The 15,325-nt window shown below is 40.0% G+C and overlaps 4 protein-coding genes and 1 non-coding gene across 5 annotated transcripts; 3 read left to right on the top strand and 2 right to left on the bottom strand.

Annotated features, from left to right (window-relative positions):
• Positions 1-67: 67 nt before the first annotated feature.
• Positions 68-3,335, bottom strand: LOC126791070 (cell division control protein 48 homolog B). Its single transcript, XM_050517470.1, has 11 exons — positions 3,139-3,335; positions 2,955-3,055; positions 2,726-2,875; positions 2,524-2,628; positions 2,307-2,406; positions 1,828-2,112; positions 1,587-1,756; positions 1,013-1,141; positions 814-901; positions 624-701; positions 68-410 (listed from the first exon to the last, which is right to left on the bottom strand). The coding sequence occupies exons 1-11, from the start codon at positions 3,298-3,300 to the stop codon at positions 105-107; spliced, it is 1,674 nt and encodes a 557-aa protein (XP_050373427.1). The 5' UTR covers positions 3,301-3,335; the 3' UTR covers positions 68-104.
• Positions 3,336-3,428: 93 nt separating this feature from the next.
• Positions 3,429-3,510, top strand: TRNAS-AGA (transfer RNA serine (anticodon AGA)). Its single transcript has one exon. It is a non-coding gene; the product is annotated as a tRNA-Ser (tRNA).
• Positions 3,511-3,712: 202 nt separating this feature from the next.
• Positions 3,713-7,698, bottom strand: LOC126790804 (uncharacterized). Its single transcript, XM_050517154.1, has 14 exons — positions 7,589-7,698; positions 7,268-7,508; positions 7,032-7,171; positions 6,802-6,937; positions 6,434-6,709; positions 6,206-6,303; positions 5,827-5,938; positions 5,538-5,643; positions 5,231-5,324; positions 4,906-5,102; positions 4,722-4,821; positions 4,519-4,635; positions 4,163-4,219; positions 3,713-3,978 (listed from the first exon to the last, which is right to left on the bottom strand). The coding sequence occupies exons 1-14, from the start codon at positions 7,679-7,681 to the stop codon at positions 3,883-3,885; spliced, it is 1,863 nt and encodes a 620-aa protein (XP_050373111.1). The 5' UTR covers positions 7,682-7,698; the 3' UTR covers positions 3,713-3,882.
• A 1,116-nt stretch (positions 7,699-8,814) lies between these two features.
• LOC126791444 (nuclear transport factor 2-like) lies at positions 8,815-11,281 on the top strand. Its single transcript, XM_050517899.1, has 8 exons — positions 8,815-8,997; positions 9,235-9,544; positions 9,634-9,899; positions 9,987-10,149; positions 10,323-10,444; positions 10,531-10,596; positions 10,742-10,793; positions 10,893-11,281. Exons 1-8 carry the CDS (start codon positions 8,815-8,817, stop codon positions 11,180-11,182), a joined length of 1,452 nt encoding a protein of 483 aa, XP_050373856.1. The 3' UTR covers positions 11,183-11,281.
• Positions 11,282-12,089: 808 nt separating this feature from the next.
• LOC126792445 (protein FAR1-RELATED SEQUENCE 5-like) lies at positions 12,090-15,061 on the top strand. Its single transcript, XM_050518859.1, has 2 exons — positions 12,090-13,693; positions 13,924-15,061. Exons 1-2 carry the CDS (start codon positions 12,090-12,092, stop codon positions 15,059-15,061), a joined length of 2,742 nt encoding a protein of 913 aa, XP_050374816.1.
• The last annotated feature ends 264 nt before the right edge of the window (positions 15,062-15,325 follow it).

Genomic DNA, 15,325 nt, shown 5'->3' on the forward strand with positions numbered 1-15,325 from the left:
TGGTAGCAATATATTCACGGTTGATTGTCATTATTAGTTAAAATTCAACGGTTGAAATTGATGTTAACATATTGAGTATCAAAACTCTAAGCTTGTAAAAAATTTCATGTCCGATCACTTTCAGTTGCAAAAGCCCTATATGAGTCAACATCTGCTTTGGTCAGTGCTGGCTTCAAAGAGTCCTTTGCAGACTGGAAATGACGATGACACACAGCACTGGCACATATGTCTTCTCTCAGAGCTACTATTCCGGCTTCCTTGCATAGACCCTTCAGCTCAGCTCCGGTAAAGTGCTCTGTTTCTTCTGCTATTTGTTTGAGATCAACATCGTCTCCTAATCGAATCTCACGAGTGAGTACAGTAAGGATCTGCTTCCGACCCTCTAAATCAGGTGGCTGTACAAAGAGCACCTACAATTCCATAAGAAACACATGAGTTGAAAGAACATTGTCTAACAGATCATTGTTTAATATAATCTCGATAGAATATTTTTGGAACTTCCTAAATTGAACAACTTCAGAAAAATGCTAGTACCTCTTGCGATATAGATGTGAATACTAAGTTTCAAGAATATAAGGAAAACAATTGAATATCAGGGATATCATGTGACAGAAACAATTTACCAAATCAAAGCGTCCTGGTCGAACTAATGCGGCGTCAATTGCATGAGGCCGATTTGTAGCAGCCAAGACAAAAACTCCCTATCGAACAAATGAGAATACATTTTATAATCTTAGGATATACAGTTGCATCACCGTCTCTCTGATGGTATCACTTGAAAAATAATATAACTACATGGTACGTAATGCTCACCTTAGCCTCTTCCAAACCATCCATTTCAGTAAGCAAAGTAGATAGAAGCCTCTCTCCGACAGTACTGCTGTTGCTTGAACTCCCACCCCTGCGATTTTAGTGCAACAGTTCATTAAAGAATTTTATCTAGATTAGAGTGAAGGTGTCCAGATAAATCACAACATATTGAAGCACAATTGGATAATTGCAGCATACTAACCGTTTGGCTGCAACAACATCTGCCTCATCAAAGAATATTATGCTGGGTGCTGCAAGGCGAGCTCTCCGAAAGGTATTGCGCAGTAGAGCTTCACCCTCTCCAACATACATTGAAAATAATTCTGCACCACTGATACGAGAAAAACCAATTATAATTGTACAAGTATCAGGTGAGCACATTATTTCTTCTGGATAATAAGTAAAGAGTATTGACCTACTAACTTCTAAGTAATTTCAGTTGGTTTTGTTTGAGACACAATTTGGCCATGACAAGGGGGATTTTTGGCAGGAAATAACTGTTGGTTTTGAAGGGAATATATCCAATATGGTATAACATCTTACCATTGTCAGGTTTTCCCTTCAAAGTCAATGTTTCAGTGTCATTGTCATCGGTTTAAACAGACAGTTTTGAACTAAACTATCATGCATAATGTGTAATATAACAAAATGGGCACCATGCCTTCAGCCCAAAGACTCAAATATCATCAATCAGAATGCAGACTCAGTATCCTGAATTCGCCGGACATGTTAACAATTTAACATTTACTCGTGAGGACTATACATGAAGTTCATACCTCAAAGAAAAGAAAGAGGCTTGGGCAGCATTTGCAGCGGCTTTGGCAAGGGTGGTTTTTGAGCATCCTGGTGGACCGTAAAGAAGAATTCCGCGTATAGGAGATATTCCCAGCCTAGAAAACTCAGCAGAATATTTGATAGGCCACTCAACAGCTTGCTGAAGCTTTATCTGTCAATGACAAAGGTGATGCATAATTAGAAGCATGAACCTCCAGGGAAGAATGGTGTCAATGAACTGACCTTTAAATCTTTCAAGCCTCCAATATCTTCCCAAGACACCTTGGGGATTTCCACTGTGACACCTCTTGTTATACTTGCATTAACTACAGACTTAGCATTCTCCCAGTCTTCTTTTGCTAAGCTTAGCAAATCAGCATCTTTGTTTGCATCTTGATACCTCCTCATTGCAGATATGGCAGCCTCACGGCATAAAGCTTCTAAGTCAGCCCCAGCAAATCCATTGCATTTTGCAGCCAAGGCTCGTAGGTCAACATCAGGACCCAAAGAAATTTTTCTTGTGTAAAGCTGAAATGATTGACATATTTAAGGATTATATATAATACCTTCATCTCTTCCATTTTCAACACTCTATCGAAGTTGCAAAAAAGAGTTTTATTTTTGTAAAAGAATAATGAGTCGCTATTTTTGCCTATATAGAAATTTGTTACAGATAAGAAAAAATTATTTCATATTCCATTAAAGTTCAGAAAATTACTTACCTTGAGAATTTGAAAGCGCTCATCTTCAGTAGGTGTAGTAACTTCAATCTCAGCATCAAAACGCCCAGACCTTCTTAGTGCTGGGTCTACTGCTTCCACTCTTTTTATAAACACATAAGATATATAAAAAAAATTAGAATGTAATCAACATGAACAGTCATACATGAGAAAACCTATGATGTTTCTAAATCAAACATCAAATCATTGGCTTAATGACCTGTTAGTGGAGGCAACAACTACAACTTGTGGTACAGAAGTTGACAATGGCTTTGATTCCATCAGTAAACGTAATTGGGCAGCTATGCGAACATCTTGCTCTCTTCTGCAATCGAAACAAAACAAGTTAAACACACCACAAGTATGTTTCCTCCCCTTGATCTAAAAACGAAATAAGACAAAGCTGGTATGTACTAGACTACCTAGAATCGCGGCGAGGACAGAGTGCATCAATCTCATCTATGAAGACAACTGATGGCTTCCCTGACAATGTATGTGACGCCGCCTCCGCGAAAGCCTCCCGCAGCGCCAGCTCACTCTCTCCGGTAAATGCTTTGTGAACAGTATGCGGACTGTGGAGAAATACCACACAAATTTAAAGCGTACAAACCAAACGATCAATGATCAAGTTAGCAGAGTGAAGCCAGCTACCTGATTAGGACTAGATGCGCGCCACACTCCTGAACCACCGCCCGAACCAAGCTTGTTTTTCCGGTGCCGGGAGGACCGTAGAGAAGCAAACCACGAGGCCACTGAAGCAAAAACCCAGAAAGGACATGAATCAAGTGAACTGAAAACGGAGGAAGACAGAGTGTGTTGGTGTGATGAGTGTTACTTTGAGGCCGAGCCTTTTGGCTTGGGAAGAGAAGAGGAGAGGGTAGACGATGAGTTCTCTCAGAGCTTGGAGAGCTTCCTTGTTGCCGCCTATAGCTTTCTCGGCTCTCCATTCGCCGTCGTCGTTTGCGGCGGTGTTACAGGAGGAGCTGTGGGCTTCCATCGTTCGGAGCAAAATGAAACAGAGGGCGGTTTGACGGCGCGAAGCGAGGTCTTTCATAGTAAGCAAGGGAGCATAGTATATAGTACATTTGAGTTGTTTAAACTAATACAAGAACAAAAGAGTATCTGGTGGTCGTGCCGGAGTGGTTATCGGGCATGACTAGAAATCATGTGGGCTTTGCCCGCGCAGGTTCGAATCCTGCCGACCACGTTTTTTGGCATTTTGAGTTTTGAGATTAATTGATGAAAGATGGATGCAGTTGAGACAAATCTTCTTCATATGTTTAAATCCATTTTTCAATTTTTTTTCAGTAGATCAGACTAGAAGCTGTCAACGTGAATGAATAATTCCTGAAACCTGTGATAGAGTAGACATACAATGAATGTTGGTTCTAATTTTCCTTCCAAAACATTCATTTCCAAGATGGACAGTGGCAATGCAGCCATTTATGACACTGATGACGATGACAATGGCAAGTTAGACCCAAGCCTACAAATTAAATCAACAATGCAAGTACAAATGTATACATGTCTTCTAGCTAGCCTTGCATTCAATAATCCCACTCTAAGCCAGGTCCAGCTGCTAGTGAATCACCACGCTTCCTGCAGATGCCTGATTTGCAGCACGGTTACTTCCGAAATTCTTTCTATTGGATTCCCTTGCAATTCTTGTACCAAACTAAACCAGAAAAGCGATTATTCAGTTCAGTGATTGAATCACCTTAACTATCAACGAGAGACTATTGAACTCTGTTCTAAGTGAATATTAAAAAGTCTTTTGAAAAACCAGCTTTTCTGTCCCGCCTTCATCATACCAGTGACACACACTACAAGCACGTAGGAATTTCACATTAAACTAATACCTGTATGGCTCGTTTAGGTAGAGTAGCAGCTTCATGTAAACCCAGCAATTTCGCAACCTTTGTAGTACATTACAGAAAAAGAAATGTTAGGTTATAATACAACAACTGAGATAATGTTAAAAAGCCTAAAAGCACTTTATTTTGTACAAATTAATCAGCAAAAGTGTATCTGTGAAAAGATCATTTTGAGACAAGGCTGAGAAATAATATTAGAAGGGGGAAGAGAAAGGTCATCAAAACTATAACCTGATAGATATTGGTGTTCGAAGTAATTAATCGGTGTTTTGCATGATCCAAAGCAGTTGATTAGGATTCAATTATGTAGCTCCAACAGCACAATGAAAATAAGCAATTACCTCTCTCAGAATCTTTTTATCTCCTATCCCACTCGGTTGATCAAGGTTCGCAACCTCCCAGAGAGGAATCCCCAGTAAAGTTTTTATCACATCTTCATCCAAGAAAGGAAACCTTGCCTAGTATAAAAAAAAACAACATTATATAAACTACATAACACAAATCCATGGAAATAAATGACATTTTCTCAAAGTCATAGAAATACCTCCTTTCCAGTGTCAGAAATGCATCTGTCATCTCTACCAAGGTTTCTTTTCCATATTCTTTGCATATCCAGCTTCATTTCTTCATGCAGCCGCAGCCAACTGGTAACACATCAAACCACCCTAATAAGTACCTGAATAAATGCGGGACCATACGTCCATACAAGATTATGATCATTTGCATACCTTCCACTTCTATATTTTGTTCTGTGCCTACCATAGCCAGCACATTGTTCATCTGCACCAGAGCCAACAAGGACAATCCTTGCCTCGGACTTGTATTTAACACCTAGACGATTCCCCTCAGTATATTTGCTATTTTCCTCATACACCCATCCGTCCCCACCAGCTGCCAGCCATAAAGAAATCCCTATATTCAGGTCCTGCAACACTAAATTACCTATAATACCTACTTGAGGCAACGTATTCGGCACATTTTGAATCTCTATGATATCTCACATACAAATTAAGCACATGTAAACTAAATTAGCCTTGGAAACAAATCATGTACCATGTAGGTGTTGGCAGGGTTTATGAGTGACAATACACACTTTGTTTCAAAGGCCAATTTTGATAAATCAGCATCAATCTCCACAAGTTTCCACCTGCATTTACAATCCTATTTAGAAACATGTATCATAAACAGAGAGATGCAGATAATATTAACACATCAAAGAGCACGAGCAAGGAGCAACAAACAAGAATCTGTTGCTTAAAAGTTAAAACCCTTCTATAAAGATTAAAATGTGATTATGTTAGGCGCATGCTGAGTGCATAAATCTTGAACAGAAACTCATAAAAGAAGTTTAGCAATGTACTTTCTTAAAGGTGCAATTTTTCTTAGTTCCCTTACTCCTGCCATGGCAGAGATTCTATCTGGAACAGACTGACCATCAAAGCTCACATTGAGTAGATCAATCTCATCTGCCAAGAGAAGTTTAACTAAAAATAAGAATTGAGGATCCATCATGTAATATGTAAAGTGAGTTCCTGCAGGGAAATAAGAATTGAGGATCCGTAATCTAATAAGTAAATTAAGTTTCTTAAGGTAATTGTTGACCATCAAGACAGCAGGGCCGCTGACCTAGCTTATGCGGTAACACTTACAGCTTGGATCTAGGCACTCATGCAACAATGCCGCAATTATCATAGAATCCAATCCACCAGAAAAAAGAACTGCCACCGGTACAAGATCCTTTTCCATATCATGTGTTCCTGCCTATATATTCCAATTAAAATAAGTCATAAATCTATTACAAAACCTATAATTACTTGCCAGACACCTCCCATGCTCAAATCAAATAAAATAATATTCCTTTTATGAATATGACTTGGATGATACAAATGGTTTTATTTTGCACAAATTGAGCAAAGAAGCTTGCGTACCACCAAGAAATACTGAGAAGTCGTAAGAAAATGACCTACACATACTAGGAATAGGCAAGGAAGACTATAACCAGAGGAAAGTATGATAAGAATTCAGAACCTGAAATATTGTGTGCAGTGAAGATCGGCGCAAAACTGATTCCTTCAAAGCAGCCAACACAGTTTGTGCCGGTACTGGTATTGAGCTTTGTCCATTGCCTACTCAACAGGACAAAAAGACAATAAAAAACCTCCCAAAAGCAAAACCTTTCTGAATCAAGTTAAGAATCTCTATATTTTTCTAATTTCAAATATACACTCCCTGGCTCCCTGCACAGATGATACTAACCTGATTTACATGGAAGTGACACTATATCTGAAGTATCTGAGTTCCTATCATGTTGCCCTCTTAAAGTCTCACAATGTGAAATATGCAAATCTTCAGTTTGGGGTTCAACAAATGTTCTCTCCCATTGTATCAGTTCTTCCAGCATGGCATTAGTCCATTCATGCTTTTTCACTTTACCAACCAAAGTCATGCCATAATCTGGAGCATCTATGGATATGCTGTATATTCCACACGGGAGCTCTTCCCAAAAACCAACCTTGGTAGTTCCATTTTCAGCTTGAAATTCAAAAATGCATTGACAGTACTCAGCAAACACAGTCCATTATTCCATACGTTCAAGACTTGTCATTAAATCCAGAAATGCATACCAGAAGAACGCTCATTTGAAGCAACAGGTGATACCGACGACAACAGAAACCGAGAGTCCTCCACTGTCGGCCAGTGAACAAGCAGACTCCGGCGACCAAATGCATCTCTCCCAAACCATAATGTTCTTGAACTCTCCTAAACATGAACACCATACATAAATCAAACCAACATCCCAAGAAACACAACAAACTCCACTCTCACTAACTGAAACTTACCACACAGAAGTTACCTGCCAATAGATGATAGCCCAAGGCCCCTTGATCCTAGAAACTACATTCGGCACAGAACCTTCACACCCTCCCAGCAACCTCATTACAACTTCACCATCATTCTCCTCACTCCCAATCTCAATCCCCCCAAAGATTTCACCTTTCCATATCAAACACCAACCAAAATCAAAACCCAATACACAGCACCAAACAAACAACCAAAATTCAACTCAAAACAAAAAAAAATAAAACACACCATTATAAATAAGAACATTCTTAGAGGAATCCACCAATGGCTGAAGTACTGGGTTTACTCCTCTGAGCTGCAAAGTGGCACCAAAGAAGTGCATACAAGGTGACTCCTCCTCCTCCTCTGCTCCATCAATGTCAGACTTGATTTCGGAGCCTGATGAATGAAGACGAAGCTTCTTGGAGCCTAGGCTATCCGGGCCCCTCCGTAGCAGAGCGGCGGCGATGTCGGCTGCAGTGAACTGAAGCTGCGGATGGTTGTTTGGTTAAATGGGGCTGAAGCAGTTTGAGTTAAAAGATGTAATGAAAGTGAGATAAAGAAAGTTACTTGGTCGAAGTTGGTGAGTGGAAGTGTGGTGTCGAGAAGCAGAGACGACAAGTCGAAGCGAATGCCGGAGATGATCAAAGCGATTCCGCACATCTCTCGTAGACTTGCGATGCGCGCCCGACTGTTCAGGGATTTTAGCTCTGTTTGCAAGTCTTCATATATTGGTTTTCTGAAAAAAAAAAAAAACTTTCTTTTGTGAGTAAAGTTCAAGGCGAATTTTCTTCATAAAATTGTTTTCTGAGAAAAGTTCTCACGAATTTCCTTCACAAAATGGTTTTCTTGGTTTTCTGTATATACAACATATATATAGATGTGTTTAGACACGTGATTATTATGCGAGATCATAAATATACAACATACAATAGAAATGTTCTCTCCCATTGTATCAGTTCCTCCGACTGATGTGTTTCTATAGTAGCCTAATAGGGAACCTAATTCTGGCGTTTTGGGTAAATCTTGTGAGAGAAAAACTTGCGTTTTCGTGATGAGTAACTTTTTTATATACAATTGAACTTTGGAGTTTGGACTAATGGTTAATCAAAACGACATTGAGATACATAAGGACAGTTTTTATTTCTAATTGTGTTAGGAGATCAATTTGTTCTTGTAAAGGAAACCTAGATCATATCAAATTTCTTAAACTTTACCATATTAAGCTCCCACAAAATTTCCACCCTATACCTCTCAAGCGCGTGGCAAACACATCGACCAGGACCGTCTGATTGAATGTAAAAACAAATCAGAGTCGTTGATATCGAGACATCCTAAGTGTAACCGGAACTGGCACAAAGAAATATGAAAACTCCCTCCAAGTCTGAGAAGGACGAGTATATATCGCACTAGGAATTGGAAAACCCCCAAATAAATCCCTATAAAATCTCAACCAAATCACCTCGTGCTTCTCTCTTCACCAACAACAACCACTTTTCTCTCTTCCTCTCTCGATTTTTTCTCAACCCTCAACACCACCGTTCTCTCCTCCTCAAACCGGAAAGGTTTGATTGATTTCTCTCCGGTAGGGTTTTTGTTTCTATCTCTCTTCATTCGTCTGTTTATAGTATTTAACGTAATGTTGGGTTGGAATAGATCTCAGGTTTTATTGTTCTTTGTAGATGTAGGTTTGAGACCAATGAGCATATTGGATTTAATTGATGTTTGTTGTGCATGTTCATGTTCATTGTTGTTATTGGTTTTCATGGTTAATTTGGTTTTGTGGTGTTCCAGAGATGGCCAATCAGACAGAGGATCCGCCTATCCCAAGCGCAGAGATGGTGGGCACTGCGTTTGTTACTCAGTATTACACAATACTTAAAGAAAGCCCTCGTGAGGTCTACAAATTTTACTCCAAAGACAGTCTTTTGAGCCGGCCTGAGGCCGATGACACAATGACAACAGTTGAAACTGTACAAGTAAGTATTGTGGACATGAATGTCATAAAGCCTGTCGCAAGTTTAGGACACTGAAACTTTATTCATGCAAAATTCGGAGTAAAATATCGTAGAACAGGGACATTGGATATTATTAGTTACTGAATACATTGTTTTTTACAAGCCTGAAGTGGTTGCTAAGTGACAAGTTGTAGTTGGACGGTATTGTTTCAATTTTGAGTGTGTGGTTGTGTTAATTGGATGTTTGTTTGGATGCAGGCCATCAATGAGAAGATATTAGCGTTGGACTGCCAGCGTATTCATATATTGACGGTAGATTCTCAGTTTTCATTGGCCAATGGAGTAATTGTTTTAGTGACTGGGAATATAGTTGGAAGTGACAAAGTGAAGAGAATGTTTACTCAAACTTTCTTCTTAGCCACGCAAGAGACAGGAGGATATTTTGTCTTAAACGATATGTTTAAGTTTATGATTGAAGAAGATGATGATGATGCAAATAACTACAATGAGTACAATCCTGGTTATGTTGCAGAAGAAACTCCAAATGTTCCTCTAAACCAAAATGATGGTACATAAATTTTCCATTTTTTGTTCGTTTGAGTGGGTGGATTGTCGGTTTGTTGGCATTATTAATGTTATTATGCATTGTTATTGCAGAGTTATGTGCTGTTGCTGACGAGCCTATTCCCAGTCAAACAACTTATGTGGAGGTTGATGCTGCCAATGGAAATGAAGTTAATCATGTCTTGAAGAATTTTGAGGAGTCTGAGAAAAATGTTATTTCTGAAAAAAGTGTTGTTGCTGAGAAAAATGTTGTTGTTGAAAAGGGGGTTGATGCAAGACAGAGTACTCCTAACCATGTCAATGATGCAGCATCTTCCAACATCCAGAAGGATGCTCCGAAGAAGACTTTTGCATCAGTTGTAAGTCATTGTTTTGGCTCTATTGTAGTTGCAAACTTGCAATTCACCAATTTTAATCTAATATCTGATGATTGCATGATTCTTCAGGTGAATGCTTTGAGTGTGAATAAGGCTCCCTTCAATGTGAGGGCACCCCCACCTAAACCTGTTGAGCGGCCACGTGCACCTGTCCCTGCACCTGTAGCACCTGAAGCTTTAACCCGAAACAATAGTACTGCGACTTCTGTGGAGAAGAACACTGTTCCTGCAGGTTGGTATTTTGATATGATTGAAGCATCTCTGTTTTTATTGATTGGTCCAATGCTATTTCTTTCTTCTGTGACAAAAGAGGTTCCAAGCTCATATCTGCCTTTCCCCAAGAGAAACATATTGATATACATGAGTTGTTCAATAAGTGATATGATATTTGCTTTTATCTTGCAGTTAAAGCTCATGCCATTTTTGTTGCAAATTTGCCTATGAGTGCAACTGTTGAAGACCTGGATAAGCTTTTCAAGCAGTTTGGATCGATCAAACGTGATGGAATTCAAGTCAGAAGCAATAAAGTATGATTTAATTATCTGTTTTCAAATCGTCTGAAATGACCCTTCAGTTTGATTTGTTTACCAGATTTTTTTACACTCTTATACAGGTACAGGGAACATGCTTTGGATTCGTGGAATTTGAATCTGCTAGTTCCATGCAGAGTGCAATAAAGGTACAACTTAAGGTTTTGATTCCTATTGATGAAATTGTTAAGAGGAATGTGTTGTGCTTGCAATGGTTGACAATGTGTTTATTAATATTTGCTAGTTTGTATATAGAGAGGAATTTAACACCAGGTGTTAATTTGTTTGCATCAGGCATCTCCTATTGAATTTGGCTCTCGTTTGTTATCTATCGAAGAAAGACGAGGCAAGTTGGAGTATTTTTGATTTTTGGATTACGTGGTTCCTTGTAGTCGATCACACTTAGCTGACATGCTGTTTTATTTTCATAATCTTGTCACTGCAGCAAACAATGATAGAGGAAAGTTTGCTTATGGAAAAGGTGGGTATCGAAATGACAACTTTAGGAGTCGTGAGAACTATGGTCGAGAGAACTATGGCCGCGAGAACTATAGCGGAGGCGGAGGCCGGGGAAGCTATGGTGGAGGCCGTGGCTATGGAAGAAACGATTTACGTGGTGAATCGGGTCAATATTCAGGCCAAGCCAGGGGTAATGGCGGACGCTATGCAGAAAGGCCTTATCAGAACGGAGGAAAGGTTGTTCATCAAACAACAAAACCGGTGTCCGCGGCATGAGAATTAGGGTCTTGGCATTGAAGCTCATTCGCAAAATTCTGCATCATCTCAATAGATTAGGTGCTTTTTGTAGGCAGATTTTAGAAAGCGGCATCTCAAATTTTGAAATTATGGAGTTTTTTATATGTTCTTTTATCATCTATTGATTCGTTCAATTTCAAAATCTTTGTAACTCTATTTCTACGGAATAATTTCTATAAGAAAATTTCATTTCCTCCTAATGTTGCCTTTGGTTTTACACTTTCCAGTTGCATGTTCAATTGTTTTCATACCCAGATGTGAGTAAGTTTTGAACATTATAGTAAGTAATGTTCCTAATTTCCTACAATATGATGTAAAAAATAATGGAAACGGCTGGAATGCACCGTTATCCAGCTACACTTCTATTATGTCTTATTACGTGGCCGTCCGTGATTGGTGCATAGTCACGGCTTTAATTTTCCGACGCGGCTCGATCTAGCCGACTCAATTTGGTAATTCTGTATTCGTATTAGAGTAAAAGGGTAATAGAAGTGTGCAGGGGAAGATTCACAAGTCAACAAAAAGATTAAAATTGAGGTTAAAAAATTGTTAGATTCAGATCTGGATTGGTTGCCATCTCGTTCATCTTCAAAGAGCTGCCCCCGCCGTCCAAGGTACCCCAAGTTGAGGAAATGTGGTCGAATATGTTCACCCTCCCATCGCTGTAGAAATGTTGAATTGTTAATCATCTCACCAATCTTGTGGAAACCTCAGTGAACGGTAAGCAACTATGAATCAATGAAATTGTCTGATTTTGTTAACGTAAAGTCGTTAATGTCAGTGTTAATCAATCTATAACTAGTGATATCAGAATGTATTTGCTTGAGTATGTTGATATAGTGTTGTTCTGAATTAGATTATTGTAAATCAGGTTGGCATTGTCAGCATGACCGAGGAGATGAGTGTTGAAATGGTTGAAAAGGCTGACCGCGACGGCGGTCTTCGATTTTCCGAGAAGAAATTCCATAAGCGGTCCGCGAATTCTAATGTCGATGTCACTGAGGCGGAAGAGCAGAAAAACAGCAGAGTGGCTGAATTGTTGGATACTGAAGGCGGCTATACTGGAATGGGAGAACAAACAGTGGGGCCTAAAGGCGGAGGGGACAAAGAAAATGGAACAGGTGATGGTTGTGGAAGTGGGTATCGTATTGAAGATTTTTGTCCAGATCTTACAGACGAGTCCGACTGGTTTTCGATGTTGAAGAATAAGGATTTGGGGGCTCTATGTATTAAAGACTTCGACAACATCCTTTTCGAGAGTGTTGACGAGGCAGAGAAGTTCTACTCCTATTACGCTTTCATGGTGGGTTTCAGCAAGAAGAGGTGGAAACTGGACAGTAAGGTGTATGACGGTGTTGAGACGATAACGAGGAGGGCATGGGCGTGCTCAAAACAAGGGACATGTGTCCGAAAAATTAAGGGTAAGAGGGACGATGTTTATGGAGAAGATGCTGACGCATGTGAAGAAGAGGGCAGTGAGGGTGACGAGAATGATAAAAACCGAGGCCCCCGACTTGTTAAGGCGAAGAAGACTGTTGGAAGGGACCGAAAATACAGCAGGACCAATTGTAAAGCATTTATGGCCATTAAGCTGCTGAGGGAGAAGGGAAAGTACCAGGTGACAAGATTCGTCACCACACACAACCACAACCTGGCTGATATATTCGAGAAGCATTTCCTACGATCGAACCGCAAGGTGACAATGCAAGACATATTGGAAGTGGAAGCACTAGGGGATGCTAATGTTAACACAAGTGCAGCATTTAATTATCTAGTTCAACAAGCAGGGGGCAGAGAATTTGTTGGCTTTATGTTGAAGGACCTGTACAACAAGTTGGCGGAGCTGCGTATAACCAAGACGGTGTTTGGAGACGCTGAAGCTGCCATGAACTGGTTGCGAATAAGAGGAAGTGAGGAGGAGAGATTTTTCTGTAGATACATCCGAGATTCAAAAAAGAGATTAGCCGGACTTTTCTGGAGGGACACCCATTCACTACTTGATTATCAATTGTACGGTGATGTTGTGGTAATAGATGCCACTTACAAAACTAATGTATATGGCATGCCGCTTGTATTGTTTGTCGGTGCGAACAATCACCGAGCGACAGTGGTGTTTGCTTGTGCTTTGGTGTGTAACGAAAAGAAGGCCATGTATGATTGGGTGCTTGGGAAGTTTTTGGAATGCATGAATAACGTGAAGCCAAAATCAGTGGTCACTGATGGTTGCGAGTCTATGCAAAATGCTATTGATAAGCACATGCCTGGAACAAAGCACAGGCTTTGTGCGTGGCACATAGGCAGAAATGTGGGGCAAAATATAAAGGAAACCGAAGTGCAAAAAACTCTAGGGAAGTTGATATACACCTCTTACAGTATCGATGAATGGCAGAGTGAGTGGGACAATATGGTAAGGAAACATAAGTTGGAGAACAACTCGTGGCTGGATTCATTATACGAGAAGCGGAAGAAATGGGCAGAGGCATTCTGCAGGTATTATTAACATTCGTGCTTTCATTCATAGTTTGGCATGGATAAATTTAAAGTTTGAACTGGCACATAATCACCCATATTGTTGGTTACAAACATAGGGGTAATTGAGTTATGTGCTAGTGAATGAATCATTAATTTTTGGTTATTTTGAAATTGGTGTGTATTGTGTGGACAGTCCATCTTAATAATGTCAGTACCATTAGCTGAAAACCATACTGTTGAAATTGCAGGGGTAATTGGTACGCTGGGATTTGCACAACCCAACGTTGTGAGGGCATGAACCATACGTGCAAAATAATTCTCAGCAAATTCACAACATTGGTTGACTTCATACCAAGGTATCAAAGATGTGTTGGCCGTTTGAGGGACAGGGTCATGTATGATAATTTCAAGTCCAAAAACCACATCAGAGAATATGCCACTCATTTGACTGATATGGAGGAATTTGTATTCAAGACCTTCACAGACGACATTTATCTTGTTATCCGAACTCAGATGGATTTTGAGAAAAGTTTTATTATTGATTGCAGAATTCCTGACTGGGATTCACAAAATCTGATGGTGTATGTCACTCAATACAGCAAACGAAGTAGGCGATGGGCTGTGCAATACATTGCATGCAATGCTGCGAATAATGTGGAAGAGTCATACTCGTGCTCATGTCAGCTTTACGAATCTGATGGCATACCGTGTGCACACATATTTTGCGTCCTGAAATCGGAAGGGGTCCGAGAATATCCAAAATCACTGATTTGTGAGAGGTGGAAGAAATCCAGTGGGAGGAGACCACTGGACAAGACATGTTATGAAGACCAAGGCAATGGGTTTAAGCCATCAAGGTTCTTAACTCTAGCACAAGCTGCAAAGAGAGCTTGTTTAAACTTTGCCAATACGCATGAGGGGTTTGAGAAGGGGATGGCAATTTTAACTAAGCTTGAAGAAGAATCAATACAGTTTAGGTTTCCTAAAAAACCAAGACTGATTGTTGAAGACAACGAGAACGTTGTGAGGGATCCCGTTGTTGCCCAAATGAAAGGCACACACCGGAACAACGATAAAGGAGACAAGGAGGAGTCCGGTCGTAGATGTTCTGCCTGCCATCAGACCGGTCACAATAAACAAAGATGTCCTTCACTTAAGGATAAGCAGAATGAGAATGTTGATCAACACATGGCAGATATTCCATTGTTTGAGAATTCATTTGGAATACAGAGGTCTATGTCTTTGAGATGTAATGTTCGCCCTCCCACGGTAGCCACTGCAAGGCCACCTGCCCATATTCAGGACTTTGATGGTTATCGACCTGAAATTAATTTTCTTCCTGATTTGAACTCCCAAGTTTCCGGGTCTGGGGATCCAATTGCTTAGTAGGTTGAACACGGTGAACAGTGATATGCCCGGCCTCCCAAGTACTGGAAACAGGTCACCACATTCACACTGATATTTAGGGTCATTCTTCAGTTATTCTGTTATCTAGTTAGTGTCTGAACCAATTTTTGCTATATCATGTGAATGTGTATTTTGTTAGGGTAACCTATGCTAAAACATTACTATTTTGTAACCAATTATAGGACGATCTGATAGAATGATAGTCCTTCATTATTGTGACCAATGTCCACTTTGTTGCTACTG

The sequence above is a fragment of the Argentina anserina genome, chromosome 4 (assembly GCF_933775445.1).
Source record: "Argentina anserina chromosome 4, drPotAnse1.1, whole genome shotgun sequence".
Taxonomy (NCBI): domain Eukaryota; kingdom Viridiplantae; phylum Streptophyta; class Magnoliopsida; order Rosales; family Rosaceae; genus Argentina; species Argentina anserina.

What these genes read in the sequence shown, in the direction of transcription:
- LOC126790804 (XM_050517154.1), bottom strand. Translation starts at nt 7,681, where the DNA reads ATGTGCGGAATCGCTTTGATCATCTCCGGCATTCGCTTCGACTTGTCG. An exon ending in CACTCACCAACTTCGACCAA is followed by an intron (nt 7,509 to 7,588) that starts GTAACTTTCTTT and finishes AACCATCCGCAG; the next exon opens with CTTCAGTTCACTGCAGCCGA. An exon ending in CACTGCACACAATATTTCAG is followed by an intron (nt 5,939 to 6,205) that starts GTTCTGAATTCT and finishes TGGAATATATAG; the next exon opens with GCAGGAACACATGATATGGA.
- LOC126792445 (XM_050518859.1), top strand. Translation starts at nt 12,090, where the DNA reads ATGACCGAGGAGATGAGTGTTGAAATGGTTGAAAAGGCTGACCGCGAC. An exon ending in TGGGCAGAGGCATTCTGCAG is followed by an intron (nt 13,694 to 13,923) that starts GTATTATTAACA and finishes TTGAAATTGCAG; the next exon opens with GGGTAATTGGTACGCTGGGA.
- LOC126791444 (XM_050517899.1), top strand. Translation starts at nt 8,815, where the DNA reads ATGGCCAATCAGACAGAGGATCCGCCTATCCCAAGCGCAGAGATGGTG. An exon ending in GAAGAACACTGTTCCTGCAG is followed by an intron (nt 10,150 to 10,322) that starts GTTGGTATTTTG and finishes TTTATCTTGCAG; the next exon opens with TTAAAGCTCATGCCATTTTT. An exon ending in CCATGCAGAGTGCAATAAAG is followed by an intron (nt 10,597 to 10,741) that starts GTACAACTTAAG and finishes TGTTTGCATCAG; the next exon opens with GCATCTCCTATTGAATTTGG.
- LOC126791070 (XM_050517470.1), bottom strand. Translation starts at nt 3,300, where the DNA reads ATGGAAGCCCACAGCTCCTCCTGTAACACCGCCGCAAACGACGACGGC. An exon ending in GCGCATCTAGTCCTAATCAG is followed by an intron (nt 2,876 to 2,954) that starts GTAGCTGGCTTC and finishes ATTTCTCCACAG; the next exon opens with TCCGCATACTGTTCACAAAG. An exon ending in GTTGTTGCCTCCACTAACAG is followed by an intron (nt 2,407 to 2,523) that starts GTCATTAAGCCA and finishes GTTTATAAAAAG; the next exon opens with AGTGGAAGCAGTAGACCCAG.